Source organism: Rhamphochromis sp. 'chilingali' (assembly GCF_963969265.1).
Source record: "Rhamphochromis sp. 'chilingali' genome assembly, chromosome: 1".
NCBI lineage: Eukaryota > Metazoa > Chordata > Actinopteri > Cichliformes > Cichlidae > Rhamphochromis > Rhamphochromis sp. 'chilingali'.
Window position 1 is genome coordinate 41,454,836 of NC_137929.1, and position 21,948 is coordinate 41,476,783.

The 21,948-nt window shown below is 37.0% G+C and overlaps 1 protein-coding gene across 4 annotated transcripts; it reads left to right on the forward strand.

The window, feature by feature from the left end:
• The first annotated feature begins 11,500 nt into the window (after positions 1 to 11,500).
• On the forward strand, positions 11,501 to 19,591 carry LOC308399397 (sterile alpha motif domain-containing protein 9-like). 4 transcript variants are annotated; one of them, XM_080886653.1, is made up of 10 exons: positions 11,501 to 12,331; positions 12,556 to 15,313; positions 15,619 to 15,659; positions 15,790 to 15,854; positions 16,003 to 16,217; positions 16,300 to 16,556; positions 17,067 to 17,195; positions 17,284 to 17,440; positions 17,529 to 17,570; positions 18,817 to 19,591. In XM_080886653.1, the coding sequence occupies exons 2-9, from the start codon at positions 12,574 to 12,576 to the stop codon at positions 17,537 to 17,539; spliced, it is 3,615 nt and encodes a 1,204-aa protein (XP_080742779.1). In that variant the 5' UTR covers positions 11,501 to 12,331; positions 12,556 to 12,573; the 3' UTR covers positions 17,540 to 17,570; positions 18,817 to 19,591. The 4 variants fall into 4 exon arrangements, with proteins under 4 accessions (XP_080742779.1, XP_080742778.1, XP_080742776.1 ...); XM_080886652.1 differs by having other exon boundaries at positions 17,529 to 17,563; XM_080886650.1 differs by lacking the exon at positions 17,529 to 17,570 and having other exon boundaries at positions 11,501 to 11,700; positions 12,204 to 12,331.
• The last annotated feature ends 2,357 nt before the right edge of the window (positions 19,592 to 21,948 follow it).

Here is a 21,948-nt window from a genome sequence, read left to right on the forward strand (position 1 = left end):
AGGTTTCATTATGAGAATAAAAGAAAACCTTAAATACTTTTCAGTAACTATGTTAATAGCACTGTCTTCTTTAACATAAAGAAAATTCCTTTAATATTTGGTCTGTTGCCAGTTACATTTCTATTCATATGAACTTACCTCACCCTTTAAAAGAAATGTCCAACCTTTCCTGTAAAATGATACTGCTGGATCAAAATAAGAAAACAATAACCCCAAAAACCCTGTAGACAAGGACGGGTATTAGAAGGGATTTATGACCCATGTGATTAAAAAACCTATTACAATTTACTGCATGTTGTAAAGCTCTAATATTTAATAATTACAGTTATGAATTAATATTTCAAACTTCAATATTATGTTTGAGTTATGTATTTGTTCAGAAACTGAAAATATGATATGTTTATTCACTTTATTTTTTAATTAGAACTTGTAGGTGTATGTGTGTAGTTAATTTGTTATATATAAAGTGAGCGTGAGAGACTATACTTTAGCGGAAATCTGTATTTAATCTGTATTTAATTTTATTTGTGAATGTTTATGTTTTTTTAATTATAATAATGAAGGGGGTCTCACTTCTTCTTCTTCATTGTCGTTGTTATTGTCGGACATGGTCACTTTACCCTGAGATGTAAAGTGAATATGGTCAAATTCATTCTTACCCAAGTAAGTTTTGGATTTCGAAGTTGGCGATGAGATGAGAAATACGAACTAGGTACAGGTACAAGTACAAATGAGAAATACGAGTTATACTGATGAGCTTTACACTTAAAATGAATGCATTCCTCACATACCCCCATTTATAAGCTTCAAAATTATGACAGTAAAGCTATTAATAGAATTTTTATTAAGAAGAGTTACAAAACATGAAGTTAGCTCTTTCAAACCCAATTCTCCCTTAGACAACACAAAGAGGGACACCTAAATTAACAGTTGGGTCAAAACCATCGACCTGAAAAATTTATGAAAACAACAACTTCTTCAAAGCAGTGGCATGACATAATGCGATAATGGAAGAATGAGGCAATGTAGGCGTTTCAAACTGATACCGTAGCTGTATCTACTGAAAATCTCACCTCTAGGTTGCCTTGACCCCAGGTCAAGGTCAGAGGTCAAGTATATTGCAAATTTGTGAATGTGATAACTTGAGAAAAGGTGACGTAGGATTCTGAAGTTGATACCATAGGTGTATCTGCTAGAAGGCTAAGGCATACCAGTGGCATTTACGCTGGCATTATTTTTATTTCCTTTTAGGAGGTTAACGGATTACTAACTGACCTGGAAAGAATGGATAAACTAATATACTTGATTGTAATTTCGCTTTCAAACTTTTAAACAGTCCCTTTGTAAGTAGGTTTCAAGCTGATGGTACAAAGGTACTTGCCTTGGAGTCTTTTCTTCTGCCTTTAATACCACCTTTTTTTGTCATGTAAACATATATTTTATGTCCACAAGCAAACAAATGTAGTTATGCTATCTCCCTGTGAGGTAAAAAAAAATAAAAAGTCCAGTGCAGAGTCCCATTTGTATCATTACATAGAATATAGAACTTGCTGATGGAGACATCAGAGAAAGACATGAGAGAAAAGGATTATCGAGTGAGCCACTTGAACAGGCTGAATAAACTAAATAACTGAAGTACTCTCTTGTTTGGTCCAGTGGCTTCCAAAAAGGTAGCCTAAACCCATCTGCAGCATTTATATTTAAATACATTTTAGAGACATTTTCATTATTGAACTTTTACTTGTAATAGCAGTTTGGCTATTTTATAAGATAATAATGCTAAACACTTCCTCCAGTGTTTTTCCACGACCTAAATAAAAACCTCTGACAGTACCAGAAGATCCAGCAGGCATGTTCACGGGTTAACAATAAGAACTGAAAGTGAAGAAATGCAGTGGTAGTAGGTTTCATTATGAGAAAGAACGAAAACTTAAAATACCTTAAAGTAAGTATGTTAATAGAAATTTCTTTCTTGTTAATGAAATTAATTTAGTAACTGACCATCATTTTTTACACTGTAGTTACAGTTTTACAAAGTTATGGGTTAATAATTTGCATGACCTCTTGTCAGTAGCATTTGTGTTCATATGACCTCACCCCACCCTTTACCAGAAATGTCCAATGTTTCCAGTAAAACAATACTGTTGCATCAAAGTAGGAAAATAAATGTCTAAAGTCATTGTAGCTATTTTCCCCCATGAATTTCCATGAACACCAAATATACAAGATTTGACTCTTAACCTTTTCTGGGACCTTTCATGACTAAATTCTTCTTAATTTTCTACCATCTAACTATTTTAAATAAGCCTCTTTTCCATCTACCTTTTTATGTGACAGCAAGTATGTCCTAACTTGATTCCTTCTAACATTTTGATCATAGCATACTGCTCACTTTGGCATTCACAGTCTAATGCTGATGGATATGTGCATACACCCACGCACCTATCTGGGTGTGGCATGTAGCTCTATACTATATATAACAGTTGGTTCCCAGATTTTAGCTCACACTTACCAGTAACGGATAAGCAGAAAATCTGAGAGGAGTTCACAAAACCTTTGCAAGAACTGGAAGACAAGGTAAGAAAAATCTGTTTGAATTTGCAACTGAAGGATGGTAATTTTCTTTATAAATGTGATGCTGTAAATGTGTATCTTGACCAGTGATGGGAATAACGGCATCACAAGTAACAGCGTTACTAACGCCGTTACTTTTTTCAGTAATGAGTAATCTAACTAATTACTTTTCCTATCGTTACAACGGCGTTACCATTGCTAACACGGTAATTACGAGTTACTACTTTTCAACAAACGGACGGTTGAAGCTGTGTTCAGCTCAGTTGCTCGGAAGTAGCTGTAAGTAATCTGGGCGCTACAGCTTTAAGCAGCTGTGCGCGTTCTTGTGGGCGGCAATCACTTTCTGCCCAATGATCACTTTTTGGCACAACACCTGGAGCTAAGGGGGCAAAACAATCGCATGAGTGCTGCTGTTTGACTGAGGAAGAATAAAGTAGTCATGGTAAGCCAGTCACATGACCACTTAAAGACAAAGCAACAAGGTGATATATACCAGTTTTTAAATTGTGTTGAGAGGCCACGTAAAACCAGAGTCATGATAAACAATATATACGCGGCGTTTTTTCCTCAATAGTTTTGTCACGTTTACCATCTAAGGACAGCGCTAGCAAGCACTCTCTGCTTATGAGAAGGCTGTGATGTTCTCCTTTATAGTGGACAGAAATTAATTTTTTGGAGTGGCACAAATAATTTGTGGCATCTCATTGAATGCAGAACAGCTGATTGTTCTGTAAATAGTTTGAAATGGTTATTTAAAAGGTAAAAGGTAAATGGATGCAAATAACTTTGTCGTTTGCAAAACTTGTGCATAGGATTTTAAAATTGAAAATTTATATTTGCATTTAAAGTTATGAAATATGATTCATTAAACATGTTTGTGGTTGTTGCAGTAAAAAATATAGCTTTTTCTACTCAGATTTTATGTTTTTTGTCTGATTTTAGATCAATTGTGTTAATACAGTATGTCAAAATGAAAACATAACTGTAAATTCAGACACGTGAATGAGGATGATACCAAACAAGGCAAATAAACAGTTTTTAAAGGTGAAATGTTGAGGGGAAAATCAAAAGTTGTTAAAAATGGCCAATTATACCCTGGTCCCCAGGAGGTTAAACATTTTTTTTAAAGTAATGCAATAGTTACTTTTCAAGTTATTAATTACTTTAAGAATCTTGTAACTCAGTTACTAACTCAGTTACGTTTTTTTGAAGAAGTAACTAGTAACTCTAATTAATTACTTTTTCAAGGTAACTTGCCCAACACTGATCTTAACACAAAGAGTGCTGCAGATAGTAATGCCACTCTGTGATTTGCACTATGCAAAATTGTTTTCACATGTAAAATTCCAGAGTTTAGGATATTACTAGAGACTTCAAAGCCCATAAAAACCATTTGTTATATGTACACAATAATATACACAATATATACACAATAATGATTGCAACCATGTGCAATCATTATCGTGTATATATTGTGTATATTACTATTTTCCTTTGAAACAGTTGCTTCAAAGAAAAGACCATAGACCATAGTCAGTTGCATCTTCTAATCAACTTTTGTGTGTCAAATGGTATAAAATTGCAATAGCTCAGTCACCTATCAGTTTTTGATTGCACTGTGGTGGCAATTACATGCAATCAGTTCAGTTCCTACTAAGGCTGTATTTCTGCTGCCTGTACTGCTCCTTTAAGCTCAAACAACAGTCCAGACTAAATTACTTTTATTTTCTAACATTCATTACAGAACAGGACACTTAAAGCTGAAGATGGCAAACACACCAGCCCTGTCCACTGATATAGGTGGGGAAGTATATTTGGGGAGTGAAATCAGAGATTCCTTCACAATGTTGGATATCTTCCATGCAAATCAGGTTGAAGGAGAAAGTTTTGATCCAGGACTCACAGGGACGACAGAAGAGAATTTTTACAGAGGGACCCCACCTCAGTGGTTAAACTTCTACATTCGTGAAAAGGCAGAGTCCCTTGGAACTGCTTTTATCAAAAGAGATGGACATGAAAAACTTGGGAAACAAATTAAGAAAAATAGAAAATTTCCAGGGATATCAGCTGTAAAACTGACACACCAACCAGGATGTGGGGGAACTACAATGGCCATGCAGGTGATGTGGGACTTGAGAAAAACCTTCAGGTGTGCTGTTTTAACTGGCTCCACCTCAGACATGGCAAAAGTTGCAAAAGAGGTTGTCCAACTTTTCACAGCAGGCAGTCGAAACCACCAGAGGACTGTGCTGTTGTTAGTGAATGATAACAAAATCCTGGAAGATCTCCAGAGCAGCATTATGATGACAGTTGCTGAGCAGAAGATAGTTACTCATATGCCTGTAGTCATTTTCCTCAGCTGTGTGAGAAACAATGCACCTCAACAGAGTGACCACGTTGTCCTAAAGAACACACTCTCAGACAATGAGAAGGAAAAATTTGATAAGAAAAAGGAAGAGCTTCAAAAGAGGTACAAAGATAAATGTGAACAATTTCATGGCTTTAACATAATGCAAAGTAATTTCTCTCAGGACTACGTCAGGGAGGCATGTGCTGCATTAGAAAATTGCAAAAAAACAAATCAGTCACTGAAGCTTACTGCCTTCCTGTGCCTGCTGAACGCCTACGTACCAGGTTCATATCTCCTGGAGTCTCAGTGTCTGGACTTCCTCAGACAAGAAAAGTACGATGACCTTTCACTGGAGGATCAAATGCAGCCTTTCAGTCATCTCATCATCACATTCCAAGAAGATGGAAGAGCTGAGAAAAAAGTCCGCATGGCTCACACTATGATAGCACAACGTTGTACTAAACTGTTGGCAAAGGCAGGTGTGACCAGAAGTGACACAACAAGAAACTTCTTGAACAGTTTTTGCAGTTATGAGATTCCTCCGTGGTTGTTTGGTTTTTTCAAAGACATGCTAACCAAAAGAGAAATGAAAAAAGAAGTGGACCAAGTCAACAGCACAGAAATGAAACAGGAGAGGTTTTCTAGACTAATTCTAGACATTCAAAGGATGGAGGGGAATGAGCAGTGTGCAATAGTTTTAGAAGAGGCCTCAAATACATTTGATCAAAATCCCAATTTTCCACAAGCTCTTGCTCGCTTTTATTATATAGAACTAAAAGACTACAATCAGGCAGAAATGTGGGCAGTCGAAGCACTAAAAAGAGATCCTCAAAATTCATTTTTTGCTGACACACTTGGCCAAGTCCATAAAAACCGCCTAATGAAGCAAAGGGTTTCTGCTGAACCAAGAGAAATTTTGCAAATGGCCGAAAAAGCCATTAAGGCTTTTGAAAATGAAGAAAAACTTTCTGAGAATGAAGTAAAAGAAATTAGAGAACATGGCAACGCAAACATCTCACAGTTTTATAACTACAGAGGGAAATTTGGTTACCTGCAGGTCTGCAATACTCTGTATGACAAACTTGTCAGTCAAAATGAAACCTGGAAAAAAGTTCTCACCAAAAAAGTATCGATGGGCTCTGTCCTCGAATCACTTGGAGACAACAAACTCCAAAGATTCAATGACCTCATATTAAGCCTGCGAGATGACATTGAGAGAAAATGCATGTTTTTGGAAAAATTTCAGACTTACTCAAAGCCTAAAATGGAGAAAGATGATCCTGAATATATATCTGACGACACCTTAGAGTGCTACCAGAAGTATGTTGGAGACACAACTGCAAAACAACTCATCCAGATGTTTCAGGACAGAAACCTAGATGACCAGTCTGTGGAAGTGCTGTCATTTCTTGTCAAACAATACTCTCAATCACAGCTCGAAGACATATCTACAAAGTGTCCAAGTGCAGATTCAGAGACAGCTCTGGTCAACAACATCTTCGCACGATTTGAAAAAAAAATGCCCCCAAGTGACACAGACCCACCTGAGCTGCACATGTTCACCCTCCTCTGGTACTGGCCTGAAAATCAAGGCCAATGTGTTTATGACCTCAGTGAGTTAACTCAGAAAATGCACAAGTCTTATGAAAAATCATATAAGAAGTACTTTCAAGGCAGGTATCATCTCCCCCTGTTTTTCATTGGGAAAGGTGAAGGTGTGAAGAGAATTGTTCACAGAAATGTTATTGAGAAACATCTGAAAGTGAGACCAGATTCGAACGATAACTGGAAGAAAGAAGAAATCTTCAGAAATCCTGATGTCAAAGAGCTCCTTCTCAGACTTGATGGAGTAGTAAGAGACTACAAAGTGTATACAAGAGTTGGTGGCAAAGAGATTGAGATGGATGCCAATGTGAGAAACAGCCTTTGGAAACCACGCTCAGTTACCTTTTACCTTGGATTTACCATTAGAGGTCCTGTGGCCTTTGACATTCAGAAAAAAGACACAGGTAAGAAAGCATAACAATAAAATTGCAGTGAAATAAAATGCTCTGTGAACAATGGCTGCTCATTATTAGTTATAGTGGTATAGTGGCCATGTTCATATTATGGTCATGAAGGGATAATTTTTCAGTTTGAAAAATGATTTGTAAAACTGCCACAAGATCTTGGGGTTGTAACCTCAACATCTTGCTTTCATGGCAAACGCTAGAAAATTACTCTTCTTATGTATGTTGGTACATACTTTAAAAAATTAAAGCTCTGTCCCCTAGATATTCACTGTTCTGTTGATCTTAATGCCAACAGTATATGTTTGGAAAGAAACAAATACCAAACCGAAGACATTTAATATATCAACAGAATGATTAAACATTGGATCAGTGTTTAATCAGTGTAGCATCAAGTTCTAAATAAAAAATATGAAATGTAAATATGTTTACAAACACATTCTTTCTACCAAGATTAAATATTTCTGTACAACATCAAATTGTCTTTTTAATATTAAACATCCATTGTTGTGTTTATTAATTCATTTTATGTGTACTGATCGTCACAGATTAGAGTGTCGTGGATAACCGTGGGACAACTCTGACCAATGATGTGAAAGAGACCAAAGATAATGAGGGACATTCAAGTTTGTTAATCCCGCTCAAAATCTCCATAGGAAGGAGAATCCAAGACTTCTTATATTTTTGGTATTTATGTTTTTAGTTGTAGAGGCAAAACCTAATGGACAAATGTGCTGTAACTTTGAAAATCTCTATGTGTTATGGTCATTTTAGTTTTAGAGAAAAGTAAAGAAAAAATCAGCATTTAATTTAAAACTATTTGCTGCACATAAACAGTAAACTTAATATTTTTCTGGTGCTAGAGCATTTTTAGTCATGGATGTATTATCTCAGATTAAACAACAAACTTTCTCATTCTTAGAGAGAATCTAGCTATTAAAACTTGTTTGCACAGTGTCTACTTAATATTGTGTTTATGGGTTTGTGACATTTATGAAAGTTTTGATGTAGTAAAGTCAAAATACTTTGTCAAGAAACACTTCAAATGATTTTTTTTTATATTTTAAATTTTTCTTTTATCAATCTCTAAACTAAAATTTTTAAAAACATGACATAAGATGAGTGAAGCATAACCAGTTAACCAATTAAAGCCTTTCAGATTTTTGAAGATCAGATTTTTTTTTTAAGATTTTGAAAATGGTAGCTTATTATGATGTAGTTTTATGTTTTGCTTATTTAAGCATTATAACATGAAATAGCATGTATGTGCTATTCACTTCATGGTTTTATTATGTATTCATCAAAGGGGTTTCTTTTTTTCATTGTGTTGCAGTTTTTCACTGTTATAATACGTACTTTGTAGTTTCATTTTTCTTAAATTAGATGAACATTATTGATTAATAATAAAAAAACAAAGGTTTTTTTTCTGCAGCATTATTGAATCTGCACATTTGCATCCTGAATTTAATCTTGATTATGTAAATCAATATTAAAGGTACAATACATGACCATCTTTGTTTAATAATATTATTTTACATTCATTTCAAATGTGTGTACCGGCTGTTAGTTAAGATGAAATCGTTACTTGTTTGCAGTTTATTAGTATTTCTTATTAATGCTAATGTTATTCTCTCTTAATTAATTTGTCAAAAAACAGAAAAAGAGAAACTGAAATTCTGCACTTAATATCAGAACAACATAATTTACTTGAATACTTGTGCCCATGGTAATCCTTCATTGCAACTATGATATCTGACAGTGTAATAGAATTAGTCTACTTACCCTTTTGATTTGTATGAACAGAGTAGCTTTAGAAGGAATCAAATTCTTGGCCTGAATAGTTTTTTTTAGTCAGCCACAATCTGCTGCTGATAATTACTTGTATACAACACTTTTCACTTGTGTATGAATAGAATTTTGGTGTCAGTAAGGGGACAAATGTCACATTACTACTTTCGACTTTTGGTGTGAGTTCTCTGACTGCACACAGAAAACTTAGAGCTTCACTGGCAGAAAGCAAATTATCCAAAATATATTAAAAGCTTCCGAGTACAAACATATTTGTACAAAACATTTACAAGAAGAGATTTGAAGAATTGAATAAGACTATTTAGAAAGCAAAGGAGGGTTTTATTATCCAGTTGTGACAAAAAAAAAGCCATGTGAATGTAAATGGTTATTTCAATGCAGATGATTGAAAACGATTTGACTAAGGAATTTCAATAAATAAATGAATAGCTTCAAAGTTGTTACTCACAAATGAGATGGAAAGTCGATGTCACAAAGAGTTTAGAGGTTTCAATAAGGTCAAGTTTGAGAATGCCGACAGGTTTATTAGACAGATGAGTCCCTCCAGCTACTTGCAAATCAGATTTGGTGTGCTGAGATGTGAAGAGGGAGGAAGGAGGTCGATTATTACTTAAATTCCGTATCTGATCAGAAACATACACACATCTGTCATTTGGATGTAGCCTTTTTTTTTTCTTTTACAAAAAAAATCACAACTGATCTGTGTAAGGAAGTAAAAATCAATTAGACTCCAGTGACCCATCATAGAAGAATGAGATCCCAGTAGTGAGAGGAGAGCAAAGCACCCCCTGGAGTCTAGATGCTGGTGGTAGTCAAGATGACGATGAGGAGGAGCCTGGTTGCATGAATGACAGTCTGAAAGACAGAATGACAGAAGACCACTGAGATTTTAAACACAGAGAGCAGAAGGCAGGCAAGAAAATGATTGGACCGGAGTAATGATATCAGCACTGAGTTTGCAGCCGGATGAGTGATTACACATGTTCCTTACTAAACTTACACATAAGCCTCATTTTTACTGAAGACAAGAAATATGTGGAGCTCAACTCCCAGCATGCTGGGTGAGGACTGTGTGATAAGGGTAACATTTTGAGCTGGTTTTTTTTTTTTTGTTGTTTTGTTTTTTCACACAGAGGACTGTGTGAAAAAAGACAGTTTTGTTACTGCACTCACAGCTGTGAACATTACACATGCATCAGTTACACCAATGAAAATGTTTTCATAAGAAGAAATAAAGAAAAAATTAAGAAGAAATAAACAGCCTTGAAGAAGGTGCTTTTATTGGTTCACTGTAAATTTGGTCACATCCTGCACTCTAGAGCCTACATCAAAAACATTACATTAATATCATAAATGAAACATTCTTTAATCCAACAGAGCCGCTGGTCCATTGAGTGGATGTCATGCTTTGACTCTCCTTCTATGCAACGTAGGATTAAGCTGTATGGTTGATATGTATTTATGTGTAAATGTGTAAGTAATGTTTCTTTAAAAGTTGGCTCTGACTGTTTTCGTGATGCTTTAAACTAATTTTTAACCTCTGCTGGTACTGAAAAGCATGCATGTTAATTTGATACCTATAGACGAGGCAAAGCATAACATCCACACAATACACCAGCTGGCCTATTATACAGTTTGCTGTGATATCAGGTTGCATTTTCTTTATGAGGCACTATATTCACAACCCCCATTGAATTACTAAGGTTTTTTGAAGTTTCACTTTTTCCACAAACTCTCGCTTGTTTTATTATATTGAACTAGAAGAGTACTACAACACAGAAATTTGGGTAAAGGAAGCAAAGCGGAGGGCTCACTGAAGTTCATTTGTTGCAGATACACTAGGCCAAGTCCATAAGAGCCACCTGGAGAACACAACCATTTCTGCCAGATCAAGAGAAATTTTGAGACTGGCCCAGAGGGGATTGAAGCTTTTGAAGATGAAGAAAAACCTGCTAAAAATGAACATGTCAAAGGCAAACAAGAAAGTGCTGCTTGGTTACCTGTGGTATGACCATCTTATCAGACAATGAACAACAATGAACTTTGGAAGAAAGTTCTCACCAAAAACGTGTGACTGGACTCTGTCCTGAAATCCCCCCAGAGATGAGAAACTTTTCATGTTTATGGAGCTAGTAAACAGTCTCAGAGATATGGTTATGAAAAGGTTTGAATTTTTTTGACAGTTTCAGATTTTGTTTTGAAAAAAGATGATTCAGCCTACATTTAACAAAAAAAAAAAAAAACATCAGAATGTCTGCAATAGGTATGTTGTGCCAAGCCAAATGATCACATCCAGAAAGCCTTCCACAAACTTAAACAAAACCTGTCAGTCACTTCTCCGGGAGTACTTTCCTGTCTCGAAAGATGGACTAAATCAGACACCAAGGACATTGAACTATGTCAACATAAAGACTCTGTTGTACATGTCTTACCCAGCTGCATTCAGGCCAATATTATGCTGATTAATATGAAAGAAACGTTTGGGTGTCTCCCTGAAAGCAGATGAGTTTTTATTGAGATATTTTATTGAGTTTATGTATGATTTTATATCTCATCAAATAATAAGAATAAGAATAATCAGATACATTTTTTGTTTTTACACACACAAAAAAATAGAAGCTTTAATGTCAAAAACATCACTGATTCATATCCTGGCGCCTCTCGTTGGCTGGAAGCAGCAAGTACGCCACCTGTCGAAACAGGCGTGAAATACACAACAACGTCGGAGTTTGTCGTGGTCACGTGACCTGGGTGTTTTCAACCGCACTTTGGAACAGGGTTTTGAAACATCTGTGCCTCGGTGACTCAATACCAATGACCGTAGATGCTCAGTACGGTATCGAAACGTCAATATTGAGCTTCCCGTCGGCAGCACATAACGGTTTTGAAACCCTTTATTCAGGCTTGGATATGCGCATGCGTAGGAGGGTTTTACATGGTCGATCGAAGCACGCGCTTGTGAGTCCTCATTATACACAAATCATTGTACACGTTTGTAAATCATCATATCGTTATATCGTACTCGTTCGTAACACTTAACTTTATCTCTATATGAACTTGAATAACAGGTTAACTCAACCACAAGCGCGAACTAGTGACGGAAAGAATAATCTTCCGTCATGAACGCGTTCATAGTGAAACGTCAGTATTTCCTGTTGTGATGAACGTTTCCTTATCAAATTAACTTATGAATACAATACCGCTTTGAAGAAGTGCACGTAATGTTTGAATATAGGACAAAATTAACATATACCACCTATTTTATTATTTGTGCTGGATAAATTTGCAAATTTCCACTCTTTGGCTTCTAATTGTGCAATATTTGACTTGTTTATCGACTGAACGAGTCAAGTGTAGCCCCTGCCTTTAAAAAAAAAAAACTTTAAGCAGGAAGGAAATGCGCCTGGGATTGTTTTAGAACTGCTCTGACGTTAAAAGTGTAGAGGTGTCCATGTCTGTAGGTGATTATCTCTTCCTGCTTTGGGTGTGTCTACTACCTCCTGGGTTACAGTACACATCCACGGTCCCAGCGCTTGAACACATGGCATGATAGCAGATCGCTAGAGCTGTCCGCGACATTTTAGAGGAGGTAAGATAAATTCCGTTAAGATCTGAAAGTTTTTGTTGAAGTTATTGTTTGGTCCTTTACATGGAGAAGGCTATATATGTGTGTACTCCACCAGCAATGAAATGGCTATTTAAATATATCACATTCCATAAAGTGAAAGTAAGAGCTTAATTTACAAATAGTTTAAGCTAAGACATAAGACTAAAAAATGTTTGTGTTTTGTTTTTACATTCATTACCATGAAGTAAAGTGAAAGTGTGAAGATGGCAAACAGACCAGCCCTGTCCACTGCTGAAGGTGGAGAAGCAGATGCAAGGAGTAAAATCAGTGATTCCTTCTCATTTTTGGATGTCCTCCATGCCAATCAGTTTGAAGGAGAGTTTGTTGAACCTCAACACGCTGAGCAAGTGGAGGAAAACTTTTACAGAGGGGCCCCACCGAACTGGTTAAACTTCTATATCAGTGAACAAGCAGTGTCAGATGGCAATGCAACTCCTTTTATCAAACGAGATGGATATGAAACCCTTAAAGAACAAATTCACCTGAGAAGAAAAGGCCCTGGGACATCAACAATTAAACTGTTTCATCAACAAGGATGTGGGGGAACCACACTGGCTATGCAGGTGCTGTGGGACTTGAGGAAAACCTTCAGATGTGCTGTTTTGACAGGTTCAACATTAGATATCACAAAAGTTGCGCAAGATGTGGTCAGCCTTTTTACAGCAGGTAGCCATGGCCACCAGAAAACGGTACTGTTGTTACTAAATGATGAGTTCATATTGGACATCCTCCAGGACAGGATTATGGAAGAGATTGCTGAACAGGATATAGAAATTGATTTGCCTGTGGTAATTTTACTGAACTGTGTGAGAAGCAGTGACGGGATTATCCACCAAAAGGCGCGTTCTTATGAACTGAGACAAAAGTTCAAGAGGAAAATGAGAAAATCTATTATTCTCAAAAAATCTCTCTCAGACAGAGAGCAAGCAGACTTTGATATGAAAAAAGAAGAGCTTGGCAGAAGATTTGGTGATCGGTGCAAGCAGTTTCATGGTTTTAACATTCTGCAGTCTAATTTCTCTCAAGCCTACATCAGGAACGCATGTGCTACATTAGAACATATCAAAAGAACAAATAAGCCACTGAAGATGCAGCTTGCTGCCTTCCTGTGTCTGCTGAACGCCTACGTACCAGGTTCATATCTCCTGGAGTCTCAGTGCCTGGACTTCCTCAGAAGAGACAAGTTTGGTCACCTTTCACTGGAGGATCAAATGCAGCCTTTCAGTCATCTGATCGTCACCTTCCAACAAGGTGAAAGATCTGAAAAAAAGGTTTGCATGGCTCACAATATGATAGCTCAGTGTTGTACTGAACTGTTGGCTAATGCGGGTGTGACCAGAAGTGACACAACAAGACACTTCTTGAACAGTTTTTGCAGAAGTTATGTTCCTCCATATTTACTTCGGTTTATCAAAGACATGCTAAATAAAAGAGAAATTACGGTAATAGAGGACCCAACTCATGGCATTAAAGAATGGAAAGAAAAGTTTTCCAGACTGATTCAAGATATTACAAAGAGAGAAGATGAGGGCAACAGTCTGTCAGTTTTGATCATGGCCTCAAATAAGTTTTATGAAGTTTCACTTTTTCCACAGACTCTTGCTCGTTTTTATTATATTCAACTAGAAGACTACTACAATGCAGAAATTTGGGCAAAAGAAGCAAAGCGGAGGGCTCCTTGGAGTTCATTTGTTGCAGATACACTAGGCCAAGTCCATAAGAGCCACCTAAAGAAGATGCTCGTTTATACCAGACCAAGCGAAATTTTGCAACTGGCCCAAAAAGCCATTGAAGCTTTTGAAGATGAAGAAAAACTTGCTAAAAATGAACATGCAAAGGGTAAACAAGGAGATGGGAATGTAAAAGTCTTGCGTGCTTTAAACACCAGAGGGCTGTTTGGTTATCTGGAAGTTTGCAGCCTGTTGTATGACCATCTTATCAGACATGATGAACTTTGGAAGCAAGTTCTCACAAGAACCATGTCACTGGACTCTGTCCTGAAATCCACCGGAGATAGGAACATTGTCAGGTTTAAGGAGCTAATAAACAGCCTCAGAGATTTGGTTGAGAAAAGATTTGAATTTTTTGACACGTTTTTAACTTATTCATATTCTGTTGTTAAAAGAGACGATTCATCCTACATGTCCAGAAAGACAATAGAATGCTACAAAAAGTATGTTGGAGTCGCAGAACCAAATGATCAACTCCAGACAGCCTTCCACAAACTTAAACAAAAACTGGCTGTCACTTCTCCGGGAGTACTTTCATGTCTTGAAAGATGCACTAGATCAGACACCAAGGACATTGCTGTATGGTGGAGAGAAATCTGCCAACACAAACATTCTGCTACACATGCCTTACTCAACTACGTTCTGGCCAATATCATGCTGATAAATCTGAAAGAACCTCCGTCCAGCTCCGACTACCAAAGCAGCTTTAGAGAGAAAATGCCATTGGCTCCTGAGATGCAACCCGAGTTTCACATGTTAGCTCTGCTGTTGTGTTGGCCTACAGATGGTGAACACGAATTGGCCTCTGACCTCCCTCATTTAATCCAAAATATTCTGCAATCCTATGAACAAGAATATAAGTCACTCTTTCGGTCAAGGTACCTTCGACCCATATTTTTTCTTGGACCGGGTCAGGGTCTGAACAGATTTGTTCACAGACGCAACCTTGAAATCTTGTGGACCCAAGATGCACTGGAAGACCCAAAAACAAACTGGAGGAATGACGATATTTTCACTGATCCGACAGTCCAAGGCAAACTCCTCAGAATTGAAGGTATAGTGCAAGATTACAGGCTGTATGCAACATTTGGTGACACAGAGATCGAGTTAGATGCCAACCGAAAAGACAGCCTCTGGAAAAAAGGCCATGTGTTCTTTTATGTTGGATTTACAATCGGAGGTCCTGTTGCTTACAACGTTCACAGAGCTGAGGGTAAGAGAATTAAGTTACTAAAGTCCTCATCTTTACAAATGTCATATGTTTTAATAATACACATTTTGTACTGTCATTATCAAAGTGAGTTAGTGCTGCGTACAAAGTTTTCCTGTACTAAACTGGTTTTATTGTTACACTTAAAGATTCTAACAATAGAAAATAGATATCTTATATGTACTTAATGTAATTTTGTTATGTAGAAATCTCACACATGATAGAACTTGTGGTAAAGGGGAAAAAACCAATGTGTCTGAATGATATGTTGTTGGCCAGCTCTTTAAAATTTAACTTTGCTTTACAAGAACCATCAGAGAGACTTCTGAAGACTTTTGACAATGAAACAGTAAGTTTCTACTTCTCTGGGATTTTGTTTGTTTCTCATATATTGTATGTCACATAAAAATTCTAAAGTCATAATGTAAATGTATAATTATATTGTAAAAATATAATGAAAAAAATATCTTGTACAACAGGACTCCAGTCAGTGGACGAAGCTGAAACCTGAAGTTGAGATAATGGAGGAGGTTCATACTTACAGGTAAAGGTTATCGATAACTACAAGACAGAACATAAAGTAATTCATTACAAGTGCCTTTTTATATTATTTGCTTTGCAGTTTTGCTGTTTCTGTTCGTGCATGTGAACAGAGCATAACAGAGCATTTTGTCTTGTCTATTCAAATTCAGCCTGCAGTCTGAAAGTGGCAAATATGAATGCAGCGAGTCTGCCTTGCGGTGGGTTTGTAAGGAAACCGTCAGCTTCAGATACCAGTTTAGCTCATGGGAGCGATTCATGAGGAAACCTGTATGCATGGACTACATACCAGCAGGACCCCTAATGGACATCAAAGTCACAGATGGGAAGCTAGAGGAAGTCCGTCTGCCGCACTGGATCTGTACAGGTGAGCAGTCGTAAAACACATATGATTGTTTTATTACAGTAATAAAGATATTTATGCACACATGACTGTTTGTGCTTTGCAGGTGAAAATGCAGCAATGTCAGACATATTTCGAGTTCTGCATGTGGACAGCAGTGGAGGTTATTTGGAGCAAGTGTCTGAAATGACATCATCCCATGTGAAGTTAAACAAGCCGGAGTTCTTTCTAAGAGGAGCCATGATCCTAAAGAAACTGGGCCTATATCTAAAAGTTTTTGCTGATGTCTTGATATACATGCAAATCACATCTGGCCTCACTCTGCACGTTTACCTGGTCCCACATGATCCTCTAATACAACAGGTAATACAATGCCACATACTGGAGCAACAATATGAAGTAGAAGTGAGGAAAAATATCATCAAGGTGATATATAATAACACAGAGAAATAAAATGCTCTCATTGATAAATACAAAAACACAGTGACACTACAAGGCAGCAAATTAATAGAGTTTGGTCTCTAAATGTTTTGACAACCCAACTGACAACATTACTGACTTTCAGGCAGAGAAAACTGCATTAAAAGTTAAGAACTTACAGCCATCTTTATGCTAATGTAATTTAATCATTCTTTCAAAAGCTGTTTTTTGAACAGCTTTGAGCTTTTTTTAACTTTGTAGTTGTTACTTGTGTTTGCTTAGCATTTTCCCTTTTCAGTTACATGGATTGCAGTAGTGCAAATCAATGTTCTCATCTTGATATAAACACAAACACATATGTTCATTAAAGACATGAATAGATGTGAACACGATTCCCAAAAATTTCCAATCATTACTTGTATGTGAAGAATGGTCCATTTTTCCATGTTTCAGGAAGTGGAGAAGAAGGAGAAATCTGACGGATTCAGAAAAATCCAAAAGACAAGTCCTGTTGACCCTGTACAGCCGGAGAGTTATTTCTACCTCTCAACAGACTGGGACACAGCACAAATCTGCCCTGAGGTTTGGACTAAGCTGTACTTCTGTTCATTGCACCATAACATAGAAACAGCAAAAATCCTCAAGTTTCCATAAAACGTTTTCTCTGCAGAAACAGCAGTTCATGTTGGAGTGGAGCGACACTAATTTCTTTGAGGTGGTCATTGGAAATGAAAAAAGCGACTTCGGAAACTTGAAACTGAAACTTGAAGTTGAGCGCAGGAGAGGAAAGGAAAAGGACACCGTGTGGACGTGCGCTATCGGAACAGGTTAGTGTTTTATATGTTGTTACCCTAACGCAGCTCATCTAAACTATAAACAGCCACCATCTGACCAGCTTGAACCCTTTTATTCCAGATGACTATTAAACTCAAGCATTCACCAAGAACAGGGTAAGAGGTTCGTTTTAATCCATAATTATTAGATTATTATTGTTATCAAAGTAGATCCCTTTAAAAAAATAGTCATGAAAAAGAAGGTACACCACTTTTTTATTCTAAGGTTTTACTTATCCAGCTATAATTTGAAGGGAAAAAAAACATCTGGTTCCAATCGGATTCTGAAAGAATCTAAATACAAACCTGAGATGAGGAATGTGTTTATATTTATTCATTTAACAAAACTAGGCCAAAGTGCAGAAGTAGTGTGTGAAAAACTAAGCACAACACAAGATTTAGTGGCTTGTAAAACCACATTTAGCAACAATAAGAAGCAATCAGTGTTACTTTATCAGTCTCTCACATCATTGTGGAGGTATTTTGGTTCACACTTCTTTACAGCACCGCTTCAGTTCATTGAACTTTGCTGTCATTCATTTACACACAGCTGTCTGAAAAAGCATTTCAGTCCGGTTGAGGTCTGTACTTTGACTGCTCCATTCTCCTGTGCTTGGGATCATTGTCCTGCTGCATGATTTAATTTCAGCCAAGCTTTATCTGTCAGCAGATGCCCTTGCATTTTTCTCTTGAAAACTTTGGTATACCGAGAAGTTCAACTCAATGACTGCGGAGTGTTTAGTTCCTGTGGCTGCAAAACGAGAAGAGAACATGTGAAGAGACTTTCTTCAACATATAACATGCTAATTGAGGCCTTTAGGGTCTTTTGGGGTTTTTGTAGCTTCCCTGAGCATTGCACGGTCTGACATTTACTGGGTTGGTGACTCGTGTGAACACTGGAAGCCGTCCTTGAATGTTTTCTTTTTGTGAATAATAATTCTCACCAGACTGTTGGGCATCAACACTTGTTTCTTTAAAATTATTACTACTTTCTTCCCTGGAAATCTGTCAGCTGTGGTGATTTCTTGTAAAAGAAAAGAGAGCAGCTTCGTAGCTTTGTTTAGTTTGCAGCACCAGGCTGCCATTTACCTTCTCTATTAATGGAAGCATTAAAGTCTATTTAGTTTTTCAGCGTTTTGCCATAATTTTCATTAAAAAATGAGTGAGTTGATCTTTTACAACCTGATAAGGACAAAGCGATATTTATTATATTCTGGTAAGTAAAACCTTAGAACTGAAAAAAGGATTTACTTCTTTTCTCACAACTATAATCCTAATATAGATCATCACTGTCTAGTATTCAACAGTGATGATCTGAACACTAGACTTTTTTTTCTTTTTTTAAATTTTCACCAACTTCCTCTGCTCAGGATTTCGTGGTTTGCCATTGGACAGCTCTGATTGGCAGAGCGAGTGAGGCAGCAGCTGTTGTAGACGAGCTTCAGGAAAAGGATGTGATCTCTGAGGACAAACATGGTGATGAGAGAAGTTCAAATGCAACATGAGACCAAATGAGAGAGATTGTTTAGTCTGTGACGCTGACACAACAGAGCAGAGATGTCTATAAAATCCTGAGAGGGATGAAGTCTGAGGTTTCTCATGTATGAGCTTGAAGGATCTCAGTGAAAGAACATGACTGTAATGACTGCTTAGAAAATGGAGCCGATCTGTACATTTGATTAACATGCGGCCTTTCCGTACCTCCTGTGCAAGAATATGATGTGAAAGAATGATTAAACGTAATTTTATCTAGTTAGTGGCATAAAAATTAAGGGTTAAATCTATTGTTTAAGGTATATAAACCTATGAACATTGCAGAATCTTGTTTTCGCAACCAAATAATTGTTTTTTTCTTTTTTCAAAAATTTAAAAAATGCCTTTTTTAAATAATATTTTACCTTTTTTTGTCTTTGTAATTTTATGTGTTTTATGTTTTCTACAACATGGGAAATGGAAGTTAATCTTTATTCAGAAGATGAGAAAATATTTAAATAAACACACTTAATTATAATAACTCACATTTTATTATAACTACTTTGTTTTAATTAAAAGTGAAAAATGATATCGTGCCTACGTTTGGTGTTCAAACTTTTCAATGAAGCAGAATAATTTGTAGATTAAATAATAAAAAAAAAAAGTTTTGAGCTGGAAAAAAGTGAGTATGGTTTTATTTCCCCCAATAAGACAAATAGAAATGTGCACACGTTTGTTTTTCTTAAAGCAGAAAATCAGTTTTTACGGGATGTTATTGAGGAATGAGCAATGCGCTATAAATTAGTTGTCGTACAAGTACTGTAGTGTTGATACTCGGTGAAAGTTATTGGTTCATCTGAGCGATGAGCCCCTCCAACTCTGGACGCGCCTTGAACCGTGCTTGGAAATCAGCTTCGGTGTGCTGAGAGGTTCAGAGGGAGAGAAGTGGATTAGTAGTAAAAATTATGATATGACCAAAAACTACACATGCACATTGCTTTTAAGAGTAAGATGGAGTTTGGTTTGTTATAGTGAGCACTTCTAATGTTCTTCAACAGTTATGGACTAAAAGATGAACATGCAACAGCTTACTCACACGGGACACAGCGCGGCGTTCAGAGTGCTCAGCTGGACACTGTTAACAGTTAGGTCTTTAAAACCTCTCAGTACACCTGCAGCACCTGCAGTTTGAGCTGAAAGCACAAACAAAACCCCAAAAAACACAACAAGCCAGGTCTTACCTGAACGACTCGGTGGTGAGTCTTGAGGACAGCATCGACGTACGTCTTGGTGCCTTGCTCCTGCATCAGCATGACCTCTGTGCTCTTTCTTGGTAAAGCATAGCTGTACTTGGGAAGCATTAAAGAGTATTAAAGCTAAATTTTCAGTCTACTACAAAGGAAAAAAACCCCAAAAAACAACAAACTTGTTGTAATATATTTGTCAGATGAGAATTGGGCAGGTTATCTGTATCCATGAATCTTTTCACATTTGTTTAGAAGCACTTACATTTTCAGAGCGCTTTCTTCTTCATCTCTATTTGTAAACAGAAAAATACCAGGGCTGTTTGTTCTCTTAACTTATGATGATGAATTTCTGAGGAGTGAAACATCATAAAAAAGCTCATTCAAGAGAACAAGAGTGGGATTTTTTTTAAGTTTTCATCTTACACACTGAGGCAATGCAGAGGAACTCTGCTGCCACCTAGTGACCAATGTCTGAAATATATCAAGGTTTAAAACTTGATCGCCAACCATCATTACTGTGGCTTTGACAGTTTAACGTTTTTGATAACTACGTCAGCGCCTTCATGTAAAACACATCTAAATTAATTTTTATTCCTCCCTTTAGAGGGAGAAAAACAACTTTTACAAACCTGCAGTTCATCCTGGCTAAATGTTTCTATCTGCTATAAACACACAGAACCTGCCCCATTCTGATCATCAGCTATCATTCTTGCATATTTTGTCTCTGTAAAAACAACAACAACAACCAATCAAAAAAGGCTAATGTGTTCAGCAACAACTAGTCAAAATCTGTGTGAGAGTGTGTGTGACTGGTATTCTGGGTATTCCCTTATGTAGTTTTGTTGGTATTGCTACGATAAGGTCTTTTGGTTGTAATGTGGTATCGAGGATATGATGCTGCTGCTAGTAGTGTGAACTTCATAATTCTTTTGTTAGGCCACCCACCCAGCTGCCACTGCTCTTAATTAATTTGTCTAAAAATGAAAGAGAAACCCTTCTGAAGTAAATATCAGACCAACATAATTTCATAAATATTTTTGTCCATAGTGATACTTAAGTGAAAATGTGATATATGACAGCATAACAAGCAACTGGAATTTGCCTACTTAGCCTGATGATTTGTATAAACAGAGCAGACTAAATAGGAATCAAACTCTTGGCCTGAATTATTTTTTTAGTGCCCATCTGCTGTCGACACTTACCGTAACGCTTGCAGGGATGTGTCTGAATAGAAATTTGGTGTCTATAAGGAGACAAATGCCACATTAGTAATTTCCACTTTTGGTGGTCATGGACAGTTCATGCAGAAGAAGTGAGCGTGATTCATCGAGCTATAGAATTCATTTAGGCTATTTGGCAATTAGACATCCGTGACCCATCATAGCAGAATGAGATCCCAGCAGTGGGAGGAGTGAGGATTACCCCCTGGAGTCTAGATGCTGGTGGTAGTGAAGATGAAGATGAGGAGGAGGTGGGAGGCATCAATGGAAGTCTGAAAGACAGAATAATGGAAAAGCACTAAGATTTCAAACACAGAGAACAGAAGACAGGCAGGAAAATGATTGGACCAGAGTAATGATGTCAGCACTGAGTTTGCAGGCCAATGAGTGATTACAGATGTTCCTTACTCAAGTTACACTTGAGCTTCATTATTACTGAAGACCAGAAATATGTGGAGCTCAACTCCCAGAGGACTGTGTGAAAAAAGACAGTTTTGCCACTGCGCTCACAGCTGTGAACATTACACCTGCATCAGTTGCACCGATCAAAATAAAAATAACA

Excerpts from the sequence above, each read along its gene's own strand:
- LOC308399397 (XM_080886650.1), top strand. The coding sequence starts at position 12,574 with ATGGCAAACAGACCAGCCCTGTCCACTGCTGAAGGTGGAGAAGCAGAT. Across the intron at positions 16,557-17,066 it reads ATGATCCTCTAATACAACAG|GAAGTGGAGAAGAAGGAGAA; the intron begins GTAATACAATGC and ends TCCATGTTTCAG. Across the intron at positions 17,196-17,283 it reads CAGCACAAATCTGCCCTGAG|AAACAGCAGTTCATGTTGGA; the intron begins GTTTGGACTAAG and ends TTTTCTCTGCAG.